At 44.7% G+C, this 21,199-nt stretch overlaps 1 protein-coding gene across 1 annotated transcript in view; it reads right to left on the bottom strand.

Annotated features, from left to right (window-relative positions):
* Positions 1-6,601: 6,601 nt before the first annotated feature.
* Cdkl3 (cyclin dependent kinase like 3) overlaps positions 6,602-21,199 on the bottom strand; it is a 31,249-nt gene continuing 16,651 nt past the window's right edge. The window contains exons 5-13 of the mRNA XM_055602862.1: positions 19,476-19,615; positions 16,540-16,628; positions 15,500-15,656; positions 15,071-15,399; positions 13,002-13,095; positions 11,104-11,266; positions 10,039-10,136; positions 7,574-7,641; positions 6,602-6,635 (exon numbers count right to left, since the gene is read on the bottom strand). Of these exons, the coding sequence (XP_055458837.1) occupies positions 6,602-6,635; positions 7,574-7,641; positions 10,039-10,136; positions 11,104-11,266; positions 13,002-13,095; positions 15,071-15,399; positions 15,500-15,656; positions 16,540-16,628; positions 19,476-19,615 (1,172 nt within the window). The remainder of the gene's footprint in view (positions 6,636-7,573; positions 7,642-10,038; positions 10,137-11,103; positions 11,267-13,001; positions 13,096-15,070; positions 15,400-15,499; positions 15,657-16,539; positions 16,629-19,475; positions 19,616-21,199) is intronic.

Raw genomic sequence — 21,199 nt, 5'->3', positions numbered from 1 at the left:
AAGAGGAGACAGCGCTCTTAACCACTGAGCCATCTCTCCAGCACCCAACTCTACTCTTTTTAATGCTAATTTACCACTTATGGCCTGGCGCAGTGACACACTCCTGAAATCCCAGCACTCAGGGAGGCAGAGGCAGGTGGATCTCTGTGAGTTCAAGCGCAGCCTGGTCTACAAATCGAGTCCAGGACAGCCAAGGCTACACAGAGAAACTCTGTCTCAAAATAAAACAAAACAAATTTTACTTATTGTATGTGTGTGTCTGTGTGTGTGTAAATAAACTAAAGTCCCTTTTTCCAACTGGGAAATCTGAGGCAATACACACACACACACACACACACACACACACACACACACACACAGTCCCCCAATGAAGAAGTGGTAAAGGGGGCTGGGGATATGGCTCAGCAGTTTGGCTGCTCTTCCTGAGAACCTGGGGTTCAATTCACAGCACCCACATGGTGGCCCATTACCATCTCTAACTGCAGTTCTAAGGGATCAGACGCCCTCTTCTAGGTTTTGTAGGCACCAGGCAGATATGTGGTACACATACATACATGAAGCCACATACGCACACCATAAAGTTTAAAGAAATGGTAAAGGTGCTGACCACTGAGTATTTGGCCTTCACTCGGCCATCCTGATGTCATCTGGACTCTGACGGTTACGCTCTTTATGGCTTTTAATAAAAGTGCAGTGTTGGTTCAATACAATTTTTCAGTGAAAGGATCCGCAGACTTCTATAGGTAAAGGTCCAACAAACGTTCAGATCCTACTGGATGGTCTCTTTGGAAAAGAGAGAAAGATGAAAGGAAATGACTTACCAAACTGAAAAGCAATCTAAGGACTATTGATGGCAAGATGATTCTGTAATAAATCTTGTTTCTCATGAGGCATCAGATGCTTTTAGCATGATAATAACACATTTCAATGTAATAATTAGTGACCACAAAGAAATTACCCAAAGGAGCCACCTAAGTAAGAACGCGGCGTGAACCACGTATAGGTTGTTCGGGGGTTTGGTTTGAAAGATCCAAGATTAGGACTCACTCACCTGTGGAAACTGATCCCAAACCCTGGCTTTTTATCACATCCTCACTTAGGGGATTTGGAGCAAAAAGCACTGATGCATTTGGTACCCATCTTCATAAACTAGTCGTGTCCAACAGGGACCAAGTTGCTCACCCTCCCTCCTCCCGGGAGTCCTGAAAAGGCTGGACTTGGGCTCCCTCTGGAGGATGCTGTCTTCTATGAGGGAGGCAGCTGACAGCTACTAGGGACCTACTACAATCTATATTCTGAGATGCAGAAAACGAAATCCATCCTATCACACTTCATCCAGGCTCAGCAGCATGTGGCTTATAATCCAAGCCACACACACGTGATCACAAGTGTTACGAGAGTCGTGAACTTCAGGGCCAGCCTGTGCCTCACAGTGAGACTCTGTCTCAACAGACAACAAAAGGACACATCGCCATGCCACTTTTGCTTCCTAAGGACTCGGTGTGTGGGGAGCTTATGTCCATTCACCACAAATCAAATGTTCTTGAGTGACAATGTGTTCTAAGGACTGCTCTAAGCATGGGGAATACAACAGTGAATAAAGCCGTAGCTCCCCCGCCCACCTGAGGGTAGATTCCGGTAGGTAAGATAAACAACACAAAACAGCTTATCAGACTGGAAAGTGCTGTACGAAAATCAAACAGGAAATGGGAGTAGGGACGACGCTGGAAGCAGCAGGGTGTCAAATATGCAAGTACAGATGGATGAGCAGGCGTGTGCTCATCCGGGGCGTGTGAAGACAGTAGAGTCCTTGCAGTGACACCATTGGGGGTGCGGTGTCTAAGCAGAGAAGCCCACAGGAACAAGGGCACTGGACAGATAGCCGACCTTCGTAGGTTAGAGTAGAGAGAGAGAGAGAGGAAAGCAGCAAATGGGATCAACGGAGGGAGAGAGGCTGGCTGGTGGGAGGCAGGCTCCCCTAACCTCTCCTAACACATCCGAGGGTTTACAGGAGCATTCTGGCTGTGCACTGGGAAGAAACGGAAGGTTGAAGAGTGGAATCATGACTGGTTTGGGGATTTCTACCAAGGCTGGGCGAGAGATGTCATGAAAAAAAAAAACAAAAAACAAAAAACAAAAAAAACAACAACGCAGAGCACAGGTCAAGGCGGTGCACACCCATAATCCCAGCACTCGGGGAGGCAGAGGTAGGAGGTTCTCTGGGAGTTTGAGGCCAGCCTGGTCTACAAAGCGAGTCCAGGACAGTCAAGGCTATGCAGAGAAACCCTGTCTCGAAAACAAAAACAAAAACAAGGGGCTGGAAAGATGGCTCAGAGGTTAAAAGCACTGGCTGCTCTGTTCAATTCCTAACAACCACATGGTGGCCCACAACCATCTATAAGGAGAACTGGTGCCCTCTTTTGCTGAGCAGGTGTACGTGCAGGCAGAACACGGTATACATGATAAAGAAATAAATCGTTAAAAAAAAACATGAAAACAAAACAAACAACAACAAAAAACGAGGGCTAAGTGGTTAGACCCTGGAAATACTTCAAAAACAGACCTGAAAAAAATGGACATAGGAGGAAAGTACTAGAAATTTACTCTACAAATTTTCTCTTGAGCAGAAAAAAAAAAAAAAATGGAGTTGACGTCAACTGGGATGTAGAGATAACTGAGGGAGTGAGAAGTGGTCAGAGACCCTCATCGCTGAGCTTGAGATGCCTCTTACATGTTTCAATGTTGTTGTCAGACAATAGGAAATCTGAATGCAGAGTTTGGGGACTATCTAGGCGAGAGAGGAATAGAAATGTCTCGTGATCTGAGACATTTTTAAGAAGGCTGATATGTTAGTTTGCCCCCCGAGGGGTTGCCCAAAATAAGGAATCAAAATGACAGGCATACACAAGAGTCTGTCTTGAAAACAAAATGAAATGACGACAGCAGCACACAGAGGAGAAATGAAAACTAATCTCTAATGAGCATCAATTCCCGATTCTAAAATAAAAATTAACACATTAAATAAACCTGGCTACAGCACAGCCTGAAGAGCTTGCTAACTAGTTTCTTTCATCAGTGCGGCCTGAGTGTCCCCATCACAGAAGCACACTGCTGGCTAGATGACCTCAGGATTACTTTTTCAGGGGAAATAAAAAAAAAAAAGAACTGCTGTCGACCTGTCCCCTCGGGCACCGTTTACCAGCTTTCCTACCTCTTCAGGAGAAGAAAGTTGGGTAATTAGGAAACTGGTGACACAGAGAATATTTTCTTTCTGTGCTTTGCCTTCCCTTAAGCTAAAGATTTCAACCAAAGAAATCACATGGCACAGTGTTAAGGTGTGTGTGTTTATGTGTAGTCTTTTAAAAAGGGATCTTATTTTTATATTTTTTAAAGGAATGCTTTCCCATTTTTAATCATTTTCATCTGCAGTTCCTTAGTCACCTAATCCTCCTCAATTATTTCCCTATACAGCTCTGTGGACTGTTTTAGTAATGTGGCCCAATTTCCCTGTAGGGCCTTTTAATTTGCACTCAGACAGTATCGTTCTGAGTTTGGGCAGCTTTTTCTTCTCTTGGTGCTCCTTCTCAGTGTGCTCCTACATCTACATGGTCCGGGCCAGAAGAGAGGGTCGGGCCTCCTGGGACTGAAGTTACAGACAATAAGGAGCTTCTGTGTGGGTGCGGGGAGCCAAACCTCAATCTTCCCAAGAACAGCAAATGCTCTTAGTTACCGAGTCATCCTCCAGCCCCCCAAACGTTCTTTGGGGGTGAGAGGTGTTTGGTTTTTTAGGTAGGGCCTTGTGTGTGCCACATGGTTGGTTTATGCAATGAAGAGGACTGACCCCAGGGGTTCGTGCATGCCAGGAGAACACTTGGCAGGAGATTACGTGGCCAACTGTGCTGCACCCCAGTCCTGAGTCAGAACTTTCCAAGACTCCCGAACATATGGGCTATTGCTGCTGCTCTTGGCTGCACACTAGAACTTAATGGTAAGCCCCCACTGTTAACACCGCACATTTTTGTCCCAGGTCATGGAGGAATCAAGCTGGTGATTACCAACCAAGTTTCTTCCTGGATGATTAGCTATTATAGCACTTGAAGGTGTTAAGAAGGCTGCCGAGGGGGGAAAAAGTCATCATCAGTCTTACCTAGCTATGAACCCTGTGCACTTCAATAGTGACTGGCATGGCAAGAGATGCCAGTGAGTACAACAGTGGCATAAATGTTATGGGGATAAACTAACTATTTTGTGATACATTTAAGGCCTGAAAAAGAAGAAATGCGTATCTGTTATCGTAAACCTAGCTAAGAACCCCCAACGGAGTAGTTCATAGACCTCAGGGTTGAACCTACTATTATTCTGCTAAATGGACATAGAATCAAGTTGCCCTCTGAACTTGTTCCTCCATGCCCATAGAGTAGTGTGGCTCTCAGAACCCTTTAGAGAAGTTCATTTATGCAGTGGGAGGTAGTTAATAAAGGAACTCACAACTGGTCAAAGCGCAGAGAATGAGTGTCAGTGGAGTGCTTGCTCATCTACAAATGGACATCTATCCCTTCCAGCCTCCCACAGGCTCAGAGAACATCAAGAAAAAGGGGTGGAAAGACTTAGGGGCCACGGGTCCGGGGGGCTGGAGCGAAACAGTAACTTCGGAGCAAGTAAGAACCAATGCACTCAAGAACTCCCAGCAGCTGTGGACGCTTGCGCATGATCAAGCCAGTTATTCTAGCACGGAGGGCTCGGGGGCTCGGGGGCCCTTCACCCTCACGGTGTCGCTTTGGACAACTGATGGCTCCTGGAGGAAAGGGAGTCCGTTTTCTTTAAGGGTGTGGCCCTACAGGGTTACCCACACTTCAGTAGGTAGCCTCACACCCCGGAGAACTTAGGCAGTACAAATTAAACTTGACAGGTTATTAAAAATAAAAATAAATATAAGACATGAAATTGGGGTGGGGATGAATCTGGGAGGAGTTAGGGAAAGGAGTAAGAAGTGAAAAGTCAAAACACATTGTATGAAATTCTCAAGGAATTAATAAAAATTGTCTACTCAAAATACCTTCCTAAGTTAAAAACACAGCACAATATTGTATTAAATAAACTGTGTTTTCTTGCTGGACGTGGTGGCACAAGCCTTTAATACCCAGCATTCGGGAGGCAGAAGCATGCAGATCTCTGAGTCTGAGGCTAGCCTGGTCTACAGAGAGAGTTCCAGGGCAGCCAGGGCAACACAGAGAAACCCTATCTTGAAAAATAAAACAAAAATTTGTGTTTTGTTTTCTTTTCCGTGTTTATTTAGTAACTAGAAAACTGGATAGAAGCCTGGTAAAAGCACCAAGAAAGACAATTTTATAATTATTACAGAGTGAAAACAATCTAGAATTTTGGTAGTGTTTTGATTTAAATATATCCTTCTAAAGTTCATGTGTGGAACATGGCTATACTCTGAGTGTTCAGGAGACTGAGGCAGGAGGATTACTCCAAGATTGAGGCTAGCCTGGGCTACATATAGAGAACTAGGCCAGCTGAGACAGTATGTAATAAGAAACTGTCTTAAAACAACAACAAAAGGTCCATATTTTTAGTTCAGGGATAGAGAGCTTGCCTTGCATGTGTGTCCTGAATTAATTTCTTAGCACTACCAAGTAAAAAAGAAGTGAGTGTGTTATAAGCTTAATCCCCAAGCTAATATGGCAACAATATTAGGTGGGTGGGGCCTTCAGGAGGGAATCAGGATGGATGAGGTCATCAAGCGGCATCTCCATCGTGTCCTCTCTCCATGTGGGCCCTGTGCCATGCTCGCCTGCAGCAAGGCCCTCCCAGGAGCCGAACAGACCCCAGCCTGTGCCAGTGGACCCCGGCCTCCAGAACCACGAGCTAAATAATCCCTATTTTTTTAGTTAACTAACTATCCACTCTGTGCTATTCAGCAACAGCAAACAGCCCAGGATAGAAAGTAAACCTTTGCCAGGTTGTGCATAGCTTCTTTGGGAAATTCTTCTGGCTAACCGGAAGGCACTATCAGACTACGGGAGTGAAAGAATGCAGGCAATTGTTTCATTTAAAGGAATTTAAGTCTGGAACATCATATCACTGTCAAGATATTATGTAAACACTAAGAATGCTTCACTGCTGACACAGAATGTCTTTCTTCATGTGATGGTAACCAATGGTTACTAAGACAACAGAGAAGAAGGTTCTTGGAGTAGCATCCGCTTGAAGAGGCCAGCGATTTCCAGGAGACAACGGGCTTGCGAGGCTTGACTCTCAGTCGGCTGAGAGCAGTGTGAGCAGGGCGTGTCACGTGACATTACCCACTCAGTAATCAGGGCAAGGAAGGAAGCAGGCAGAGAGAAGGTGACTTTATAATTTCAAATCACAGCATCAAAATAACACAGTTTTTAGAAGAAAGAGAAAAATGATTAAAATTTTGCTAACAAAACCAAAAGCACAGATGATGCGGAAGCAGGTGGGATGGATGGCAGCAGAAACCTGTGTTACAGCCTATTGTGCATGAAATAAAAAGGAAAGAGTCGTCAAGCTTGTATTTTTAAGATTACTTAAAAGACAAAACACTAACAGGGGAAAGAAAATCTGTTCCTCTTCAAATTCTTCCCCTCACAATCGCCATCTCCACCCTAAAATTAAAAACCAAGCCAGTAAGAACCAGGGATGAGAACTATAAATACCTGCTGTCAAAGCCGTGGCTGTACTAACGCTACGTTACAGGGGGCCCGCTGAACGGTAGCGCTGCTCAGTTTAAGTCCCGTCCTTTAGGCCAGACTACAGGATAGGACTCAAGGACTGGTCAGCATGTGCAGTGTGGAACCAACCAACACCTGCTCAGGCTTATTTTCTTTGCTTGGGAATCTTCGGCACCTAGACATTGGGAGAATCTGTGTTACAGATTCCCACCATTAGGATGCTCAGTATTATGTATTTACACTGGAATTCTATCGCATGTTTACATTGGGACTCTCTGTATTATATATTTACACTGGAATTCTCTGTATTACATATTTACACTGGAATTCTCTGTATTACATATTTACATTGGGACTCTTTGTATTATATATTTACACTGGGGTTCTCTGTGTTACATATTTAATAACTTTCCCTTCTATAATTATAAAGCCCTGAGCCAAACCTAGGAATGAGCACTAACCAACATGCTGGAAATAACAGATGATTAAACAAAATCACATGACTTGATGTGAAATGTAGTTCTATTAACAGGCATATGTGAACTTAATGTTCAAATTAAGAAAACAGGAACAATATTATAAACTTAAAAGCAAAAATAGGAAACTACACCCAGTTACCCAGGCTTCAATGCTAGTCAGCATTTCTGTGCATAACATTAACAAAAAGAAAGGGCTGCTCCAACCACACAGGATCCTGGGATTCCCAGAATTTTCATGGGCCACACTTTCTATTCTACGGTCAACCAGAACGGGGAGTGGTGAGTCACGGCTAAGGGAACTCAGGCTGAGATAAGATACTTGCACTTTGCCTCAGGGACTGCTTCTACAGGCACTGGCAGACTGGTGGCAAAGGACTCTTCCTCCTCACACACAGGTACTTACTTGTGGGCTCTTTTCTCTCTTTCCCAGGACACTCATGCACAGTCATGTAGGGTTCTTTCTGGTCAGCTCCTTCAGTGTGCATCTACATAATGTCAATGAATTGCTAAGACCCCTGAAAGAGTTTAATATACATCTAGGAAGTGCTTGGATCTGATGAAGTAATTAAAAAACCACGGCAATGGAAGAGTTAAGACTAGAGCAAATATGTTGCTTTTCCCTGTCTTCTGGTTTTCGTTTGTCTGGGATGCTGGAGACCAGCCCATGCTGGACAAGCACTTGGTGCCACAGTCCCAGCTCCTCGCCCATGTTTTGAAAAGTATGTTATACTCAGACTATAAAACAAACTACAGACTGAAAATTCAGAAGACAAGATTTTGAGATAGGGTCTCACTATGAAGCTCTGGCTGAACTGGAACTCTCTTTGTAGACCAGGCCATCCTCAAACACATAATGATCCTCCTGCCTCTGCCTCTCAAGTGCCAGGATTAGAGGCCTGTGAAACCATGTGTGGCTAAGGAAATTTTACACAAAATAATTTACATGGGTTTATTTTGTGGGTGCATGGATGTGTGTTTCACAGTGCTCACGTTGGGGTCAGGAACCAACTTGGGGGGCCTGGTTCTTTCTTGGACCTCAGGTCTTCAGACCTGGCAGCAAGCAACTTTACTCACCAAATTCTCACAGGCTCAGAAATGTTCTCAGTGTTGACCTGAACTCACTGAAATGTGTTCAGACTAGCGTTGTTTGAATCTCAGCTGTGCACTAGAGCTTCTGAACGGTGTGCACATATACACTGAGGAACACTGACAGCTCCTGACTGCTTCTACTAACTGCAGCTGGATTCAGTTCCTCTTTTCAAGGCCACCTTTTCAGGAATTCCACACCTTGTAAACATTGGTGAGAGCTGCTGTGATTCATTTTCCCCCTGCATGTATAAGTGGTTTGGGTCTCTGGGCCTCTCAGGAAATAGCAGGATGAACTGTAGTGGACTATCACAGCTCTTTCGACCCCCGGGGCCGTAACTCACCCAGTGAGTCAACATATTTGCAAATGGTATGCTATACAGGTTTCTGCTTCTGCATACATCTCTTAAATGCACAAGCTTAAAGGATCTTGTGACTTAAAATGAACTAAAAGATGGTCATTAGTGGCTTTCCTGTTCAATAAGAGCTCTGGTTCTGCCAAGTAGATTGTGGCATACATAAGTCGTCCTGGGACTTTCAAGACAAAGCTATAGCTCTAGATGGAATTGAGATGCCTTCCTGTAGGGTTTCTGAAAAATCTATACATATATGTATGTCTATATAATAATGTACATATAAAGGTATATATAGAGAGATGTACGTGTGTGTGTGTGTGTGTGTGTGTGTGTGTGTGTGTGTGTGTGTTTTGTTTTGTTTTTGCTTTTGTTTTTTCTGAGACAAAGTCTCATAGCCCAGGATGGCCTCAAAGTCATTAAAGATGACTTTTAACTTCTGATCTTTCTGCCTCTACTTCCCAAGTGCTGGGATTAGAGATCTGTATCCATGGTTTATCGGGGTTGTGGCCTTGTGTGTGCTAGGCCAGCACACTACCAACGAAGCTATACCACCCCCAGCCATATTTTTAATTTGCTCAATTGTCTTTAATAAAGTAGGAATAACTTCATCATGAATATTGTAGATTTCCTTTGTAATGAGGATAATAAAATTGATAAAGTATACACAGAGATGAGCTCACTAGGGACTCCAAGGCCAAGGCCACATGTATGCTGGGACTCAGTGTCAGTCAGTTCAGTCTCCTTCTCTTAGGAGAAGGCGTTCAAATGGATGCTGATGACTGCCAGATTTCTGACTCAAATCCAAGAATCGCTGTGGTGGGTGGGTTAGACCTGACAGCGATCTTTTTGAAAACAGGACAACAGTTAGGGAACAGTGATGGAGAGTAAACTGGAAGGAAACAGAAGGGAAGAAGCCAAAGGCCAACATGGCTGTGCTGTGCCCAGGGCGGTCAGCTACTACCTGTTCCCACGGTGTGGGTCACCTCAATGCTGGATGATGATACAACTACTCTTTAGTCCCGGACACTGTGCATTCTAATCGTTAAAAATTCAAATGAGGGCTGGTGTTTACTACTCTGAAAACTAACGTCTAGAAGCTTCCAGTAGTTGGTTATAAGGACATAAATAGCTGGGTTTGGTGTTATACACCTTGAATCCCAGCACTGGGGAGGCAGAAGCATCTGCCTCTGTCACAGAAGATCTCTGTGAGTCCCAGGACAATCAGAGCTACACAGTGAGACCCTGTGTCAAAAAGCCAAAAAAAAAATACAGAAATAAAAAAAATGAAAACAGAGCTGTTTCTAGAGTTTAAAGACTATAAAAGTTTTAATTTGTATAAAACTTTCCAATATTAACTACATTAAAACACTGAGTAAAAGACAAAACAGAGTTCTCTAAAGAATAGAAAAAGTTTACCTCTTGTTTTTCCTCATTTGTGTCCACACTAAGTAACGTTGGTATTTTAGATGATTCTGTTTTCTTTGATTCTCTCTTCATCACTTTTATCTGTTTACCTTTTGGAAGAAAATAAAAAGCGATTTGTTGGCCCCGCCTTGAAATTATACTTTCCTCTCAACAAGTTCAGCTCCGTATTCCAGTAGCCACTATGCCCAATTTTGAAGTTAGCTGCAAATGAACTGAGAAGCTGAGTTGTGAGATATGGTCTGATCTCACAAAGGCACGCCTTCTATTTGTACTGAGTGACTCACAAGGCCTCTGTTTTCCAAGGGAAGGAAAGAACTTTTGCTCACACCAGTAAGTTCCATTTTCAAATAAATATGTTTACTTTTATTCCAATATATTTATTCATTTGTTTATCGGTGTGGGCCAGTCCTCTTCTACAGTGTGAGTCCCATGATCAAACTCAGGTCATCAAATGCCTTTACTTGCTAAGGTATCTCACCAGCCCTTCATATAAAGCTTCAGGTTACGATAAATTCTAAGTTTATAAAATCTACCAGATCCCAGGGTGCCCAAAGCATCTCTAACACTGTTAGGCAAATAAATGACCAGGAAAGGTGTATAACCCCAGGTTATATACTACACTAAATTCATCTTCCTCAAATTCTGGCCCAGTATCTCAACATTAAGCTAATAAAATGTTTACCTTTGAAGCTGTCTTTACCTACAAAATTATCTCTATTAATTAATTCCTGACCCTTGCTGGCCATAGTGGAGTATACTTTCAGTCCCAGCGCTCTGTCAGGAAGCAGAGGCAGGCAGATCTCTGTGAGTTCAGGCCAGCCTGGCCTACAGAGTGAGTCCAGGACAGCCAGAGTTACATGGTAGACCCTGACTAAACAAAATCAAAGTCTGGCCCTTTACTTAGCTGCAGAAGAAAAAACATCTTATCAATGAAACTTGTTCAAAGCAATAGACCACGTCCCACAAGGACCACGTGTAAGTTGTCTCACAAGAAGCCCATCGGTTACAGGCGTCATCCGCAGAGCTCTGCGGAGCTGTGCACCACGAGGCACCCACCTTCCATTCCTTTTATCTCCTTTGACTGGATTGTGAACGGCAGTTCAGGAAAATGGAACTCTTTCCTGTTGTTCCTGGGGAAAGTCAGCTTTCTTTTGCTCCCACTTGCCATTTGGTCGCTCTGACCTGTTCGATCACTAAATACACCTTTCTCCATTTGGATCTAGACAAACAAGCACCCATTAGCACGAAGAACTGCGGGAAGCTAACTGTAGAATCTCAAGCGTAGAAGCGCTGGCCTTTTGGATCATGCAAACCAGTTCTGGCGGTTATCTTAATAGTTAAGAAGCAGAATGGAACCAGGTATGGTGGACATGCCTGTAGGCCCAGCACCCGGGAGACAGGCAAAAGGATCTCCAGTTCAAGGCCAGCCTAGGATCCATAGTGAGACCTTCAGAAAGCAAAAGCAAAAACAAACATACAAACCGAAATAAAAAAGCAACACTAAACCCAGAAGCAGGCCAGGGAAGTTTGCCAAGCAAGATTTTTAAGCCACTTACAGTTCTTGATTTTAAGAACCACAATCTTGACTTGTTTTTTTGTTTTAATTTTTGGGTTTTTTATGTTTGTTTTTTTTGCAAGGCAAGGTTTCTCCGTATAACAGCCCTGGTTGTCTTGGAACTCACTGTTGGCCGAGCTGACCTCAAACTAAGAGAAATCCTTCTGCCTCTGCCTCCGGAGCGCTGGGATCAAAGATGTGCACCAGCTCCACTTGGATGTTTTCATTTTTATGTTATTATAAATAATGTTGTGCCTTGAATGTAATGACAAGCAAAAAAAGAAAGACACGGCTAGCATTTCCAGAGCAAGAAAACTACATCTATTTGGCAAGTGTTTTTAATCCATAAAGATATTTCTGGAAGAGAAAAACACAAATCTTGTGATTTGTAAAGGTGGAAGTAAGCATTTGATATAAAGAAATAAGGGGGGACTACAGACAGTTACTGCTCTTGCAAAGGCACTGGGTTCAGTTCGCAGCATCCACATGATGGCTCACAGCCAGGGAATCCAATAACCTCTTTTGGTTCCCACAGGCACCGGTAGGTAATTACATATAAATAAAATAAAGCTAAAATAAATTTTAAAAATAATAAAAAGATAAACGAAAAGATGAAGCCTGAGGGAAAACATGGTCTATTTTCAGAAAGAAAAGAGGGGCTGGTGAATCAATTCTTGGCAGGCACGTGCTTAGCACGTGCAAAGCCTTGGACTTGTCCCAGCACGAGAAAAGAAAGATGGTAGGAGGGAGGAAATTTCTCTTTAAGATTTATTTATTTTATGTGCATTAGTGTTTTGCCCACACATATGTCTGTGTGAGGGTGACAAATCCCTTGGAACCAGAGTTACAGACAACTGGAGTTACAGACAATCTTGAGTTGCCATGTGGGTGCTGGGAATTGAACCTGGATCCTCTGGAAGATTAGATAGTGCTCTGAACTGCTGAGCCATTTCTGCAGCCCTGGGAGGGAATTTTTTAATGAGAGGGAAAAGAAAGGAGGTAATGTTTAAAGGGGTTATATTTTAATGAATTAATTTCTCCACTCCATGTATGTGTGTTCACATTCTTATGTCCATACATGTGTGTGAGGTGTACATGCACACGAGCGTGGAAGCCAGGGGTTCCATCGGGTGTCTTTCTGGATAGCTCTCCACCTTATTTTTGATGACAGGGTTTCTTGTTCCACCTGGAGCTTGCTGATTTGGCTAGACTGGGATGCAGCCAAGCTCTCTGTGACCGGTAGTGTTAGGGCAAGGGGCCTGTAGGACTGCGCCCAGCTTTTTCCATGTGTACTGTGGATCTGGACTCTGACCCTCATGCTCGCTCACCTAGCGCTTCACTGACTGAGACACTTCCCCAGCCAAGAGTTCGCGTTTTAACGACTAGCATCTTGTCTTACTTGTGTGGCACCTGAGTCCTCTTGTCTGCTGTTAGACAGAGTTTGTCCAATAGTTTGTGAAGAAGTGCGTCTCCTTTTTGCTCTTTCAGTTAACCTACTAATTAAAAGTAAATGAGAGGTTATTAGATCCTCCCAGAAATGTGCTTGTTTTAGCTTTAAGAACAGACAAGTTTTAACAGGTGGTCCGGTCTGTAAACACCTATGACACTGGCACTCAAGTGGCTGATGGGGGGATTTTAATTTAAGGACAGCCTGAGCAACATAACCAGACCCTGGCTTATGGAAAAGGAAAGGTTCTACACCATGGTACTGTTTGAATTCCGAGTGTTAACACGTCACTCTTGGTTCTGAAGTTCTGAGAACTCCAGAGACAGGACAGCTTAGGCATGTCCAACTGCTGGGGAAGTTACTTTTGGGGCCCATTTGCTCCCCTGTATCTGTTCTCCACTTGGATCATTTAGCCTCTGGAGTTCTTAACTTTGGGCTTGCCTGACGCTGGCTTACAAGCATGGTTACTGGCAGCGTGGCTTTGGCATCACCTCAAACACTGGGGTCACTGCAGCCTGTGGCCTGATGTACCTCTGGACTGACACAGACACATCTACATCTGGCCTATGTCTACAGACCACTCGTCCTCACAGCACTGCGGGACGGGGAGGAGGCTCTGTAGGGCTTGGCTGCATCCTAAGCAGTCTGCCAGAATCCTGGGGAGGTTGCAGGCAGACCTCAGGTCTTCACCGTTCATCGCCAGTGCCCAGGCTGAGCAGACTCACGATCGGCCTCTCCATCTGCGGCAGAGGCTAAACCTAAAACTGGCCGGAATCACCGTTTCCTACCAGCATACTTTGTACTGAAAGGCTATTTGCTACGAAGGACTGATCTGGACCATTTCTCCATTGAGGGACTCTGCTGCGGGGCAGAAATGAAGCCAGCTTTGCAGTACTGAGAGCTGTGGTTCGATATGGCTCGTCCTCCAGCGGCCCACACGCTGGAAGCTTGTTCTGGGGGGGCTGGTGTTGAGAGGGGTGGAGCCTCTAAGTGGGGAGGACTCTCAGGAAGGAGGTGACTGAAGCTCAAGAATGATTGATGACTTCTTCCTTACCAGGCATTCTTGCACTTGAAGGGTGTTCCGTAAAAGAGAGTCTTTATAAAGGGCCCTGTCGCCTCCCCCGAAATCTCTCTCCCTGGTTGGCACACGTGTTACTCCAACATGTGGTCGGTTTCTTGCCTCCTCCTCTGATTCTGCTGTGACACAGCCAAGGAGCCCTCGCCAGAGCAGTGGTACCATGCTGTGATACCGTGCTGTGGTACCAGCCACTACGGCCATGGGCCAAACAGACGTCTTTTCTTTATAAAGTATCCTAGTCTCAGTTATGTTGTCATAGCAATACTAAGCAGACTAGCACATCAAGGCACATGGGTGCCAAAACTTAAGCCAAATCACCCCTTTTCTCTTCAAATAGAAAATATTTTTCTTTTAAAAATCTATTCCAGGCTCAGCAGTTGAGAGTGAGTACCGTCCAGGTGGAGGACCTGGGTTCAGTTCCTGGCACCCACACTGGGTGGCTCACAACTGCCTGTAACTCCAGCTCCAGGGGCTCTGATGCCCTGTGGCCTCCCACAGACACTGACTGAGTGTGGTGTTGCACACACACATACAGGGACGCATACGGACATAAAACAAGTCACTATTTTTAAAGCTATCCCAAAGATACCAGTGAACGCCTAAACGCCAAAGCTGCCTGCGGTGCTGCACATCTGTAATCCCATCACTGGAGGGCTGAGGCTGGCAGACCATGTGTGCGAGGCCAGCTTGGGTTACAAAGCAAGTTCCAGGCTCATCTGGGCGCTGTGGCACTCTGTTGCCAAAACTCAATCAATCAATCAATGAATACCTATACAGCTAAGAAAAAAGCTTCTCACGGAACATTCCCAAGAAACCGCTCATCGAATGCCTTGCTGCACGGTTAGAATTCCAACAGATCTTTCTGCAAGTCAGTCTACACTGACCTTCTAGAAGTCACCCTGAAATGTCATCGTACAGTAGGCCTCCTCTCGCTCCAGCTCACCGTGCATTGGAGTGGGAGGAGTTTGAGCTGAGGTGTGCAGCCATCAGATTACTGCTCGTCAGGTTGATGGGTGGCATGGTCATACACCCTCCAGGGTGGGGGTCTTCTGTGACACCAGTGGAGCTGGTGCTGGCATGGACAGGGTTTGGCAGCTCAGTGACAGAAGGCTTCCTATCCTGAGACAAGGCGTGTGTGTTACCGGCTGTGCCCTGTTGGTGGTGGTTGCCTTCGCACTCTGTCTTTTTCGGGTCTGGGACATCTCCTTTCCCTCCTTTGACTTTAATGACTCTGACTTTGGTGTCCTTGGGCCTCTTGTCTTTGTCCGTTTCCTGGAATAGGTATGTCGAGAGTCATGAGAGCGGCTGTTGTCATTACACCTAACTGTGACGCAGCAACACACACTGAAACAGAAAGCAAGGAGGGGCTCACCTTTCCACACACTGATGTGTTTCCATACAGTGTGTTGGTAAAAACTGGTTTTCTCTCATCTCTCACAGGTTCATTTTCTTTAAAATTCTCTCTTGGCTTTATGAATGAATTTAGCTTTGCTTCTTGTAATAATTTAGCTCTCAGCTCTGGTATGAATCTGATGAAGCAAGCAATATTAACCAATCATCTTTTCTATATGGTTTATTTTAATAGAACCATTCAATCAAGGATTAAAAATGATATATAATTATAACTGATACAAAGAGATGGCACTATTTGGTATGTATATGTGTGTGACAAGATATCACTGTGTAGCCCAAGTTGGTATCAAGCATAAAATCCTCCTGCCTCAGCTTCCTGGGTGCCAGGCTGACAGGCGTTCCCATATCTGGTCAAGATGGTATAAATATTCACTTAACAATAATTGTGTGCTAGCAGCAGGTCTTTCATGCGTTTTGCTGTGGAAGTCTTCCACATAAAACTTGCAAAACAGACGTACACTAGATTCCCTTTGAGGTGTGAATTTAATGAAATGTCAGGTTGGGTTTTGATACAAAAGCTGTTCCTCTCTTTAGACTGACACAGAGTCTGAGTCCCAGCAGGCCTTTGAGGTAGCTCACATCTCCCTGCAACTCCACCTCTAGGGGATCTGTCCTTGTGCTAACTCCCGCAGGCACCCACACACATGTGCGTGCACACGTAAATAAAAATAAATCATCTAAGAGCAAATGAAACAAATCCTTAAAAAGTACCGTTCTCATACTGAATATGGCCTGGTCTGAGGTAAGACTACAGTCCTGGAACGGGACTTAGGTTCGCTGTCACAACCATAGAACCTTGGGACGATGCTGGCTGCAAATACCTGCACTAAGTCTCCCCCTCGTCACAAGCCAGCCTCCCATGTACCCGATTAACCCCTGACAGTAACTCCGTCAGGTTTCTGTTAACGTGAATTTTTGGCTTGTAATATTATTCTCTCTGGTGATTCCCCTTCTGTGTGTCTGCTGTTCTGAGACCCTGGGAAGGCCACGCGTGCTCACCTCTCGATAAATCCGTCTCTAGTAAAGTAATCGTGCTGCAGAAGGTCAGTAGACGATGTCCGATCAGCAGGATCAATTTGTAGACAAGCCTAGAAAAGAAAAAAACCTAATAAAAGGTGAGCTTTTGGCTCTGCCTCTAAAATTAAGGCTTTAACCAGGTAAAAAACTCACTTGACGCATGACAAAGTAATTACCCAGAGCTAATTACCAGAGGCTGTAAACAGGCAGATTTCTAACAGTAAGTTCTGACCATTTAGATACCTAAAAAATTTACTTTTTCAACTTCTGAAAGTTACTGTTTTGTGTGACATGGGCACGTGCATGCCACAGGCACACAGGCAGGCTGGAGAGCAACTGGCTTCTCTCTTGCCGCCTTGTCCGACCTGGAGATTGAATTCGGGCCAATAGCCTGCAGAAAAGTGCCTCTACCAGCTGTCATCTCACTGGCCAGCGAAACTTTTATTACAGGTTAAAAGTTCTATGGTTCTAGCCAAAATAAAATCAGCCTGATTCTGCTGTAATTGACCGAAATTTGGGAACTAAGGGTACAGTTTAGAGGTGAAGTACCAGCCTACCACATGCGAGGCTCTGGGTTCAATCCCTAGCATCTCTCTCTCTCTCACGCACAAGTTATAATAAAAGCATAAAGTTGCATTGGGCTAATAGAAATAGTTTGGTTTGTTTTGCTCCTTCTGTCAGCCCTGTTTGGTGAAGAGCTCACGGGTGAAGTCAGAAGACAACACTGTGGAGTTGGTCCTCTCTCTCCACCTTTATGTGGGTTCCCGGGAAGAAATTTAGGACCGCAACAAGCACTTTGTCTTGCTGCCCCATCTTGCTGGCTCTTGCCTAAGACCTTACTTACATAGAAGGACCAGATTTAAAATATGAAAAGATGCCTCTGCTATCTTCAAAATGCACAGTGTGAACTAACAGTCCTCAGCTCTGCTGCCCAGCGGTGCACACAGGGTTAGAGGTGGTGTCCTTGAGGGGGGTGCCGGGTACATGGTTTGTTGTTTGGGTTTGGATTTTGTTTGTTTGTTTGTTTGTTTTTTGTTTTAGATAGTGTTTCTCTGTGTAGTCTTGGCTGTTCTGGAACTCACTCTATAGATAAGACTGGCCTCGAACTCAAGAGATCCACCAGCGTCTGCCTCCCAAGTGCTGGGATTAAACCCCCACCTGGCTGTTACATGTTTTTTTTGTTTGTTTGTTTGTTTGGTTGGTTGTTTGGTTGGTTTGTTTTATTACAATAGAAATTCACAAAGTGAAACTGAATGTGTACGTTTGTGTGGTGTATGTGTGAGCTCATGTGTGCAGCTGTGTGGAGGCCGATGCTGGTATTTCCCTCCATCACTCCCCACCTTACGTTTCTGAGATCGTTTCTCACTGAACCAGTAGCTCACCAACTCAGCACATGGCTGGCAGCAAGCCTGGGAATCCTCCTGTCCCCACCTTCTCAACACTGAGGTTGCTGGCGCACACCACTGTCCTAGCTGTTTACACAGGTTCAGGTTCCCATGTCCCCATGTCCCCATGTCCCCATGTCCCCAGGCAAACGACTGCCAGCTTAAGCCAAGAGATATTTTTTAAAAGACACTTCCTTACACTTGTTCTAAAATTTCAGAATGTTTCTTTTAAGAATTATACATGGGGACTGGAGAGACAGCTCAGTGATTAAAGGCCGGGCACGATGGTGACAGCGCAATCTTTAATCCCAGCACCCTGAAGGCAGAGGCGGTGAATAATTCTGCTGGGGACTTCAACTGCAGAAGGGGACCTGTGGTCAGCTATACATATGAAATAAAAAAAAAACAAAAAAACAAAAAAAAAAAAAACAAGCTGTCTATTAGAAACAAGGACTTGGAGCTCTGTGAGTTCAAGGCCAGGGGCCTGGTCTACAAAGCAAGTCCAGGACAGCTAAGGTTATACAAAGAAAAAGAGAGAAAGGAAGGAAAGAAAAGAAAAAAGAACTTTCCTATGATCATACAACCCTCATCTAGAAATATGTACCTTCCCTCTTCCTGGTATAGGAACCAACTGGTTAGAGAAATAAAATAAGATATGCTATCTACCTTAAATACAATTTAAAACTTAAAATAATGAATCAAGGGCTAGGGAGCTAGTTCAGTTGATAAAGTATCACGTGAGCTAGAGGACCCGAGTTCAAATGCTATCGTTGCACACGTCTGTAACCTAACACCAGTGAGGGTGACAGCAGTGGATGGAAGCTCACTGGCCAACAGCTTTCGGTTTACTGAAAGGGATATCTCCCTCTATTTTCCTTCTCTCCCTCTCTGCTTCCTCCCCATTCTGGGGATTGAACCCAGAACCGTATGCCTGTTAAGTATGCATTTGATATCACCAAGCTATAACCCAAAAAGAGATTCTGTCTAAACAGCAACAATAAAACAAGGAGAGACTCAAGAGAAGATGCCCGACATCAACTCCCAGCTTCTAGGAATACATGCATCCAAGATGCACCTACGTGCACGCATACCCAAACTATCAAGCAATACGCTTACGCAACCCCCACACACAAACCTCTTAAGATGTTTTGTTTTCTCCAAATTGAGGTGAATTTTTGGTATGTTCAAATGGCCACTGCCAACAGACGTCTCTGTTGAAAGTTAGGATGGTACAGGCAAGAACAGGTAGACCAGATGCCGGAGATGGTGATGAACACGGAAGTCCTTCACGTGTTCCTAGTCTATCCCTCAGGATCTTACATTCTAATCTCTCTCTCTCTTAATTTCTATGTAATTTATAATGTGTTAACATCACTCTGCGGGTCTTTCTGGAATCTCTCTCAAGCAACATTTTAGAACTGTACTGTTGCAGGGGAGTGCTTGCCCAGCTGTGGGGTCCATCTCTAACCCTAAGAGATGAGAAGAGCCCATGTTATCATGATTTCCATAGCTCCTTGGCCATCCTTAACATACATGAACTATATCTGCCAGCAGTCCGTTGAGCTTCGGGTATTTCTTCCTTGCGTTTTTCGGGTGCTGAACTTGCGGAAGAACCACCCCGGCAAAGATGGGGCTCTTAGAATAGATATTGTGCAGGTGCGGGGTCAGGTTGCCTGAAATGAGACAAGCGCCCGAGTCATGAAGCTGCCCTCAGTACAAGTCCCATGCCACCCGCCCTTAGCTACGGGTCTGGGGACAAGGAAGAGTACAAGTTTTCATTTTACAGTCGAGAAAAGAGCTAAATATGTCATAAAAGCAGAGGTTCTAGGCTAGAGACACAGCCCTGTAGTAGAACGCTTGTGTAGCAAGTGTGAGGCCCTCCATAAAAAAAAAAAAAAAAAAAAAGGAAGTTTTAAAAACTGAGGTCTCCTCCAGTGAGCTGGAGCAAAATACAAATACATACAGCCATAAGGGTCCTTCCCTGACCCAAACTCTAGGACATAATATAGAATTACCAACAAAACACTAACATTTGACACATTCCTTTATCGGTTTAGTTGTCAAGTGGTCATCAGCCTTACAGATCAAGACCTTACTCAAAACAGCTAAAACAGCAAAGTAACTCAGAAGCTAGAGAAGAGTATCATGAGGAGCAGTGCTTCTCAGCCTTCCTAACGTGGTGCCCTTTAACACAGTTCCTCCTGGTGTGGCGCTATGAGATCCCCAAAGGGGTCATGACCCGCAGGTTGAGAGCCGCTGGTACAGAAGAAAGACGACCAGACGGCAGCCACAGTGTGCAAAGGACTGTGAATGTGAATGGAGCTGAGTAGACTCTAGCACCTTTCACCACAGCTAGTAATGCGCCACGGAGCACATCTCTTCCTCATTTACGGCCCGGTATCCTCTGTGAAATGAGAGGGCCACTGTTGTCACTTCCAAGCTCTCTTCTAACACAGTCTCAGAACAGGACTTTTTAAAAGGCACATAAAGGAGACAGGTGCAGTGATGCACTCCTGTGATCCTGGCACTCAGGGAGGCAGAGGCAGGCGGATCTCTGTGAGTTCGAGGCCAGCCTGGTCTACAAAGAGAGTCCAGGACAGCCAAGGCTATACAGAGAAACCCTGTCTCGAAAAATTCAAGAAAAATAAAAATAAAAAAGGCACATAAAGGGCTGGGGAGATGGTTCAGGGGGTAAGAACACTTGCTGTTGTTGCAGAGGATCCAGGTTCAAATCCCAGCACCCACACGATGGCTCACTCCAGTGCGGGGGTGAGGGTGGGGGCTTTGACACCTTTTTCTGTTACACACACTTGTGGTGCGCAGACAAAATACCCATACATATAAGTTAAAATAAACTTTTTTTAAAAGGCATATAGAGTATGGTGCTTCAAAGCTCTGACTTTTATTAATCTTAAATCCTCTTTAATCAATGTTAATCCAGGTTTTACTGCTTTAATGACTGTTCATAGTACCCTCTTCCTCAGGATCCTGCAGTTACATGTTTATGGAGAGTTCCCCAGCACGCTTGAGGCTCCTCAAGCCCCTCCTTCAGATTGAATACCTTGTGTAAGGCTAACAGGCAAAATGATCAGGAGGTTGTGGTGATCAGTGTTGGTGGTCAGCCACTGGGAGGTAGCCTCTGGGAGTGCCCTGGGGAAATGACCTTGATTGCATTATTTGGCCTCCTACAGTGGATGGCACTACTCAGTGGCTGGCTCCAGGACTGCAAACATGGAGGAAGGGAGCCCAGCAACGGA

Source organism: Psammomys obesus, unplaced genomic scaffold (assembly GCF_907164565.1).
Source record: "Psammomys obesus unplaced genomic scaffold, mPsaObe1.curated_primary_1811, whole genome shotgun sequence".
Taxonomy (NCBI): Eukaryota; Metazoa; Chordata; class Mammalia; order Rodentia; family Muridae; genus Psammomys; species Psammomys obesus.
Note: the sequence above shows the minus strand (reverse complement) of the source record. Positions and strands in the feature narration are given on the sequence as shown.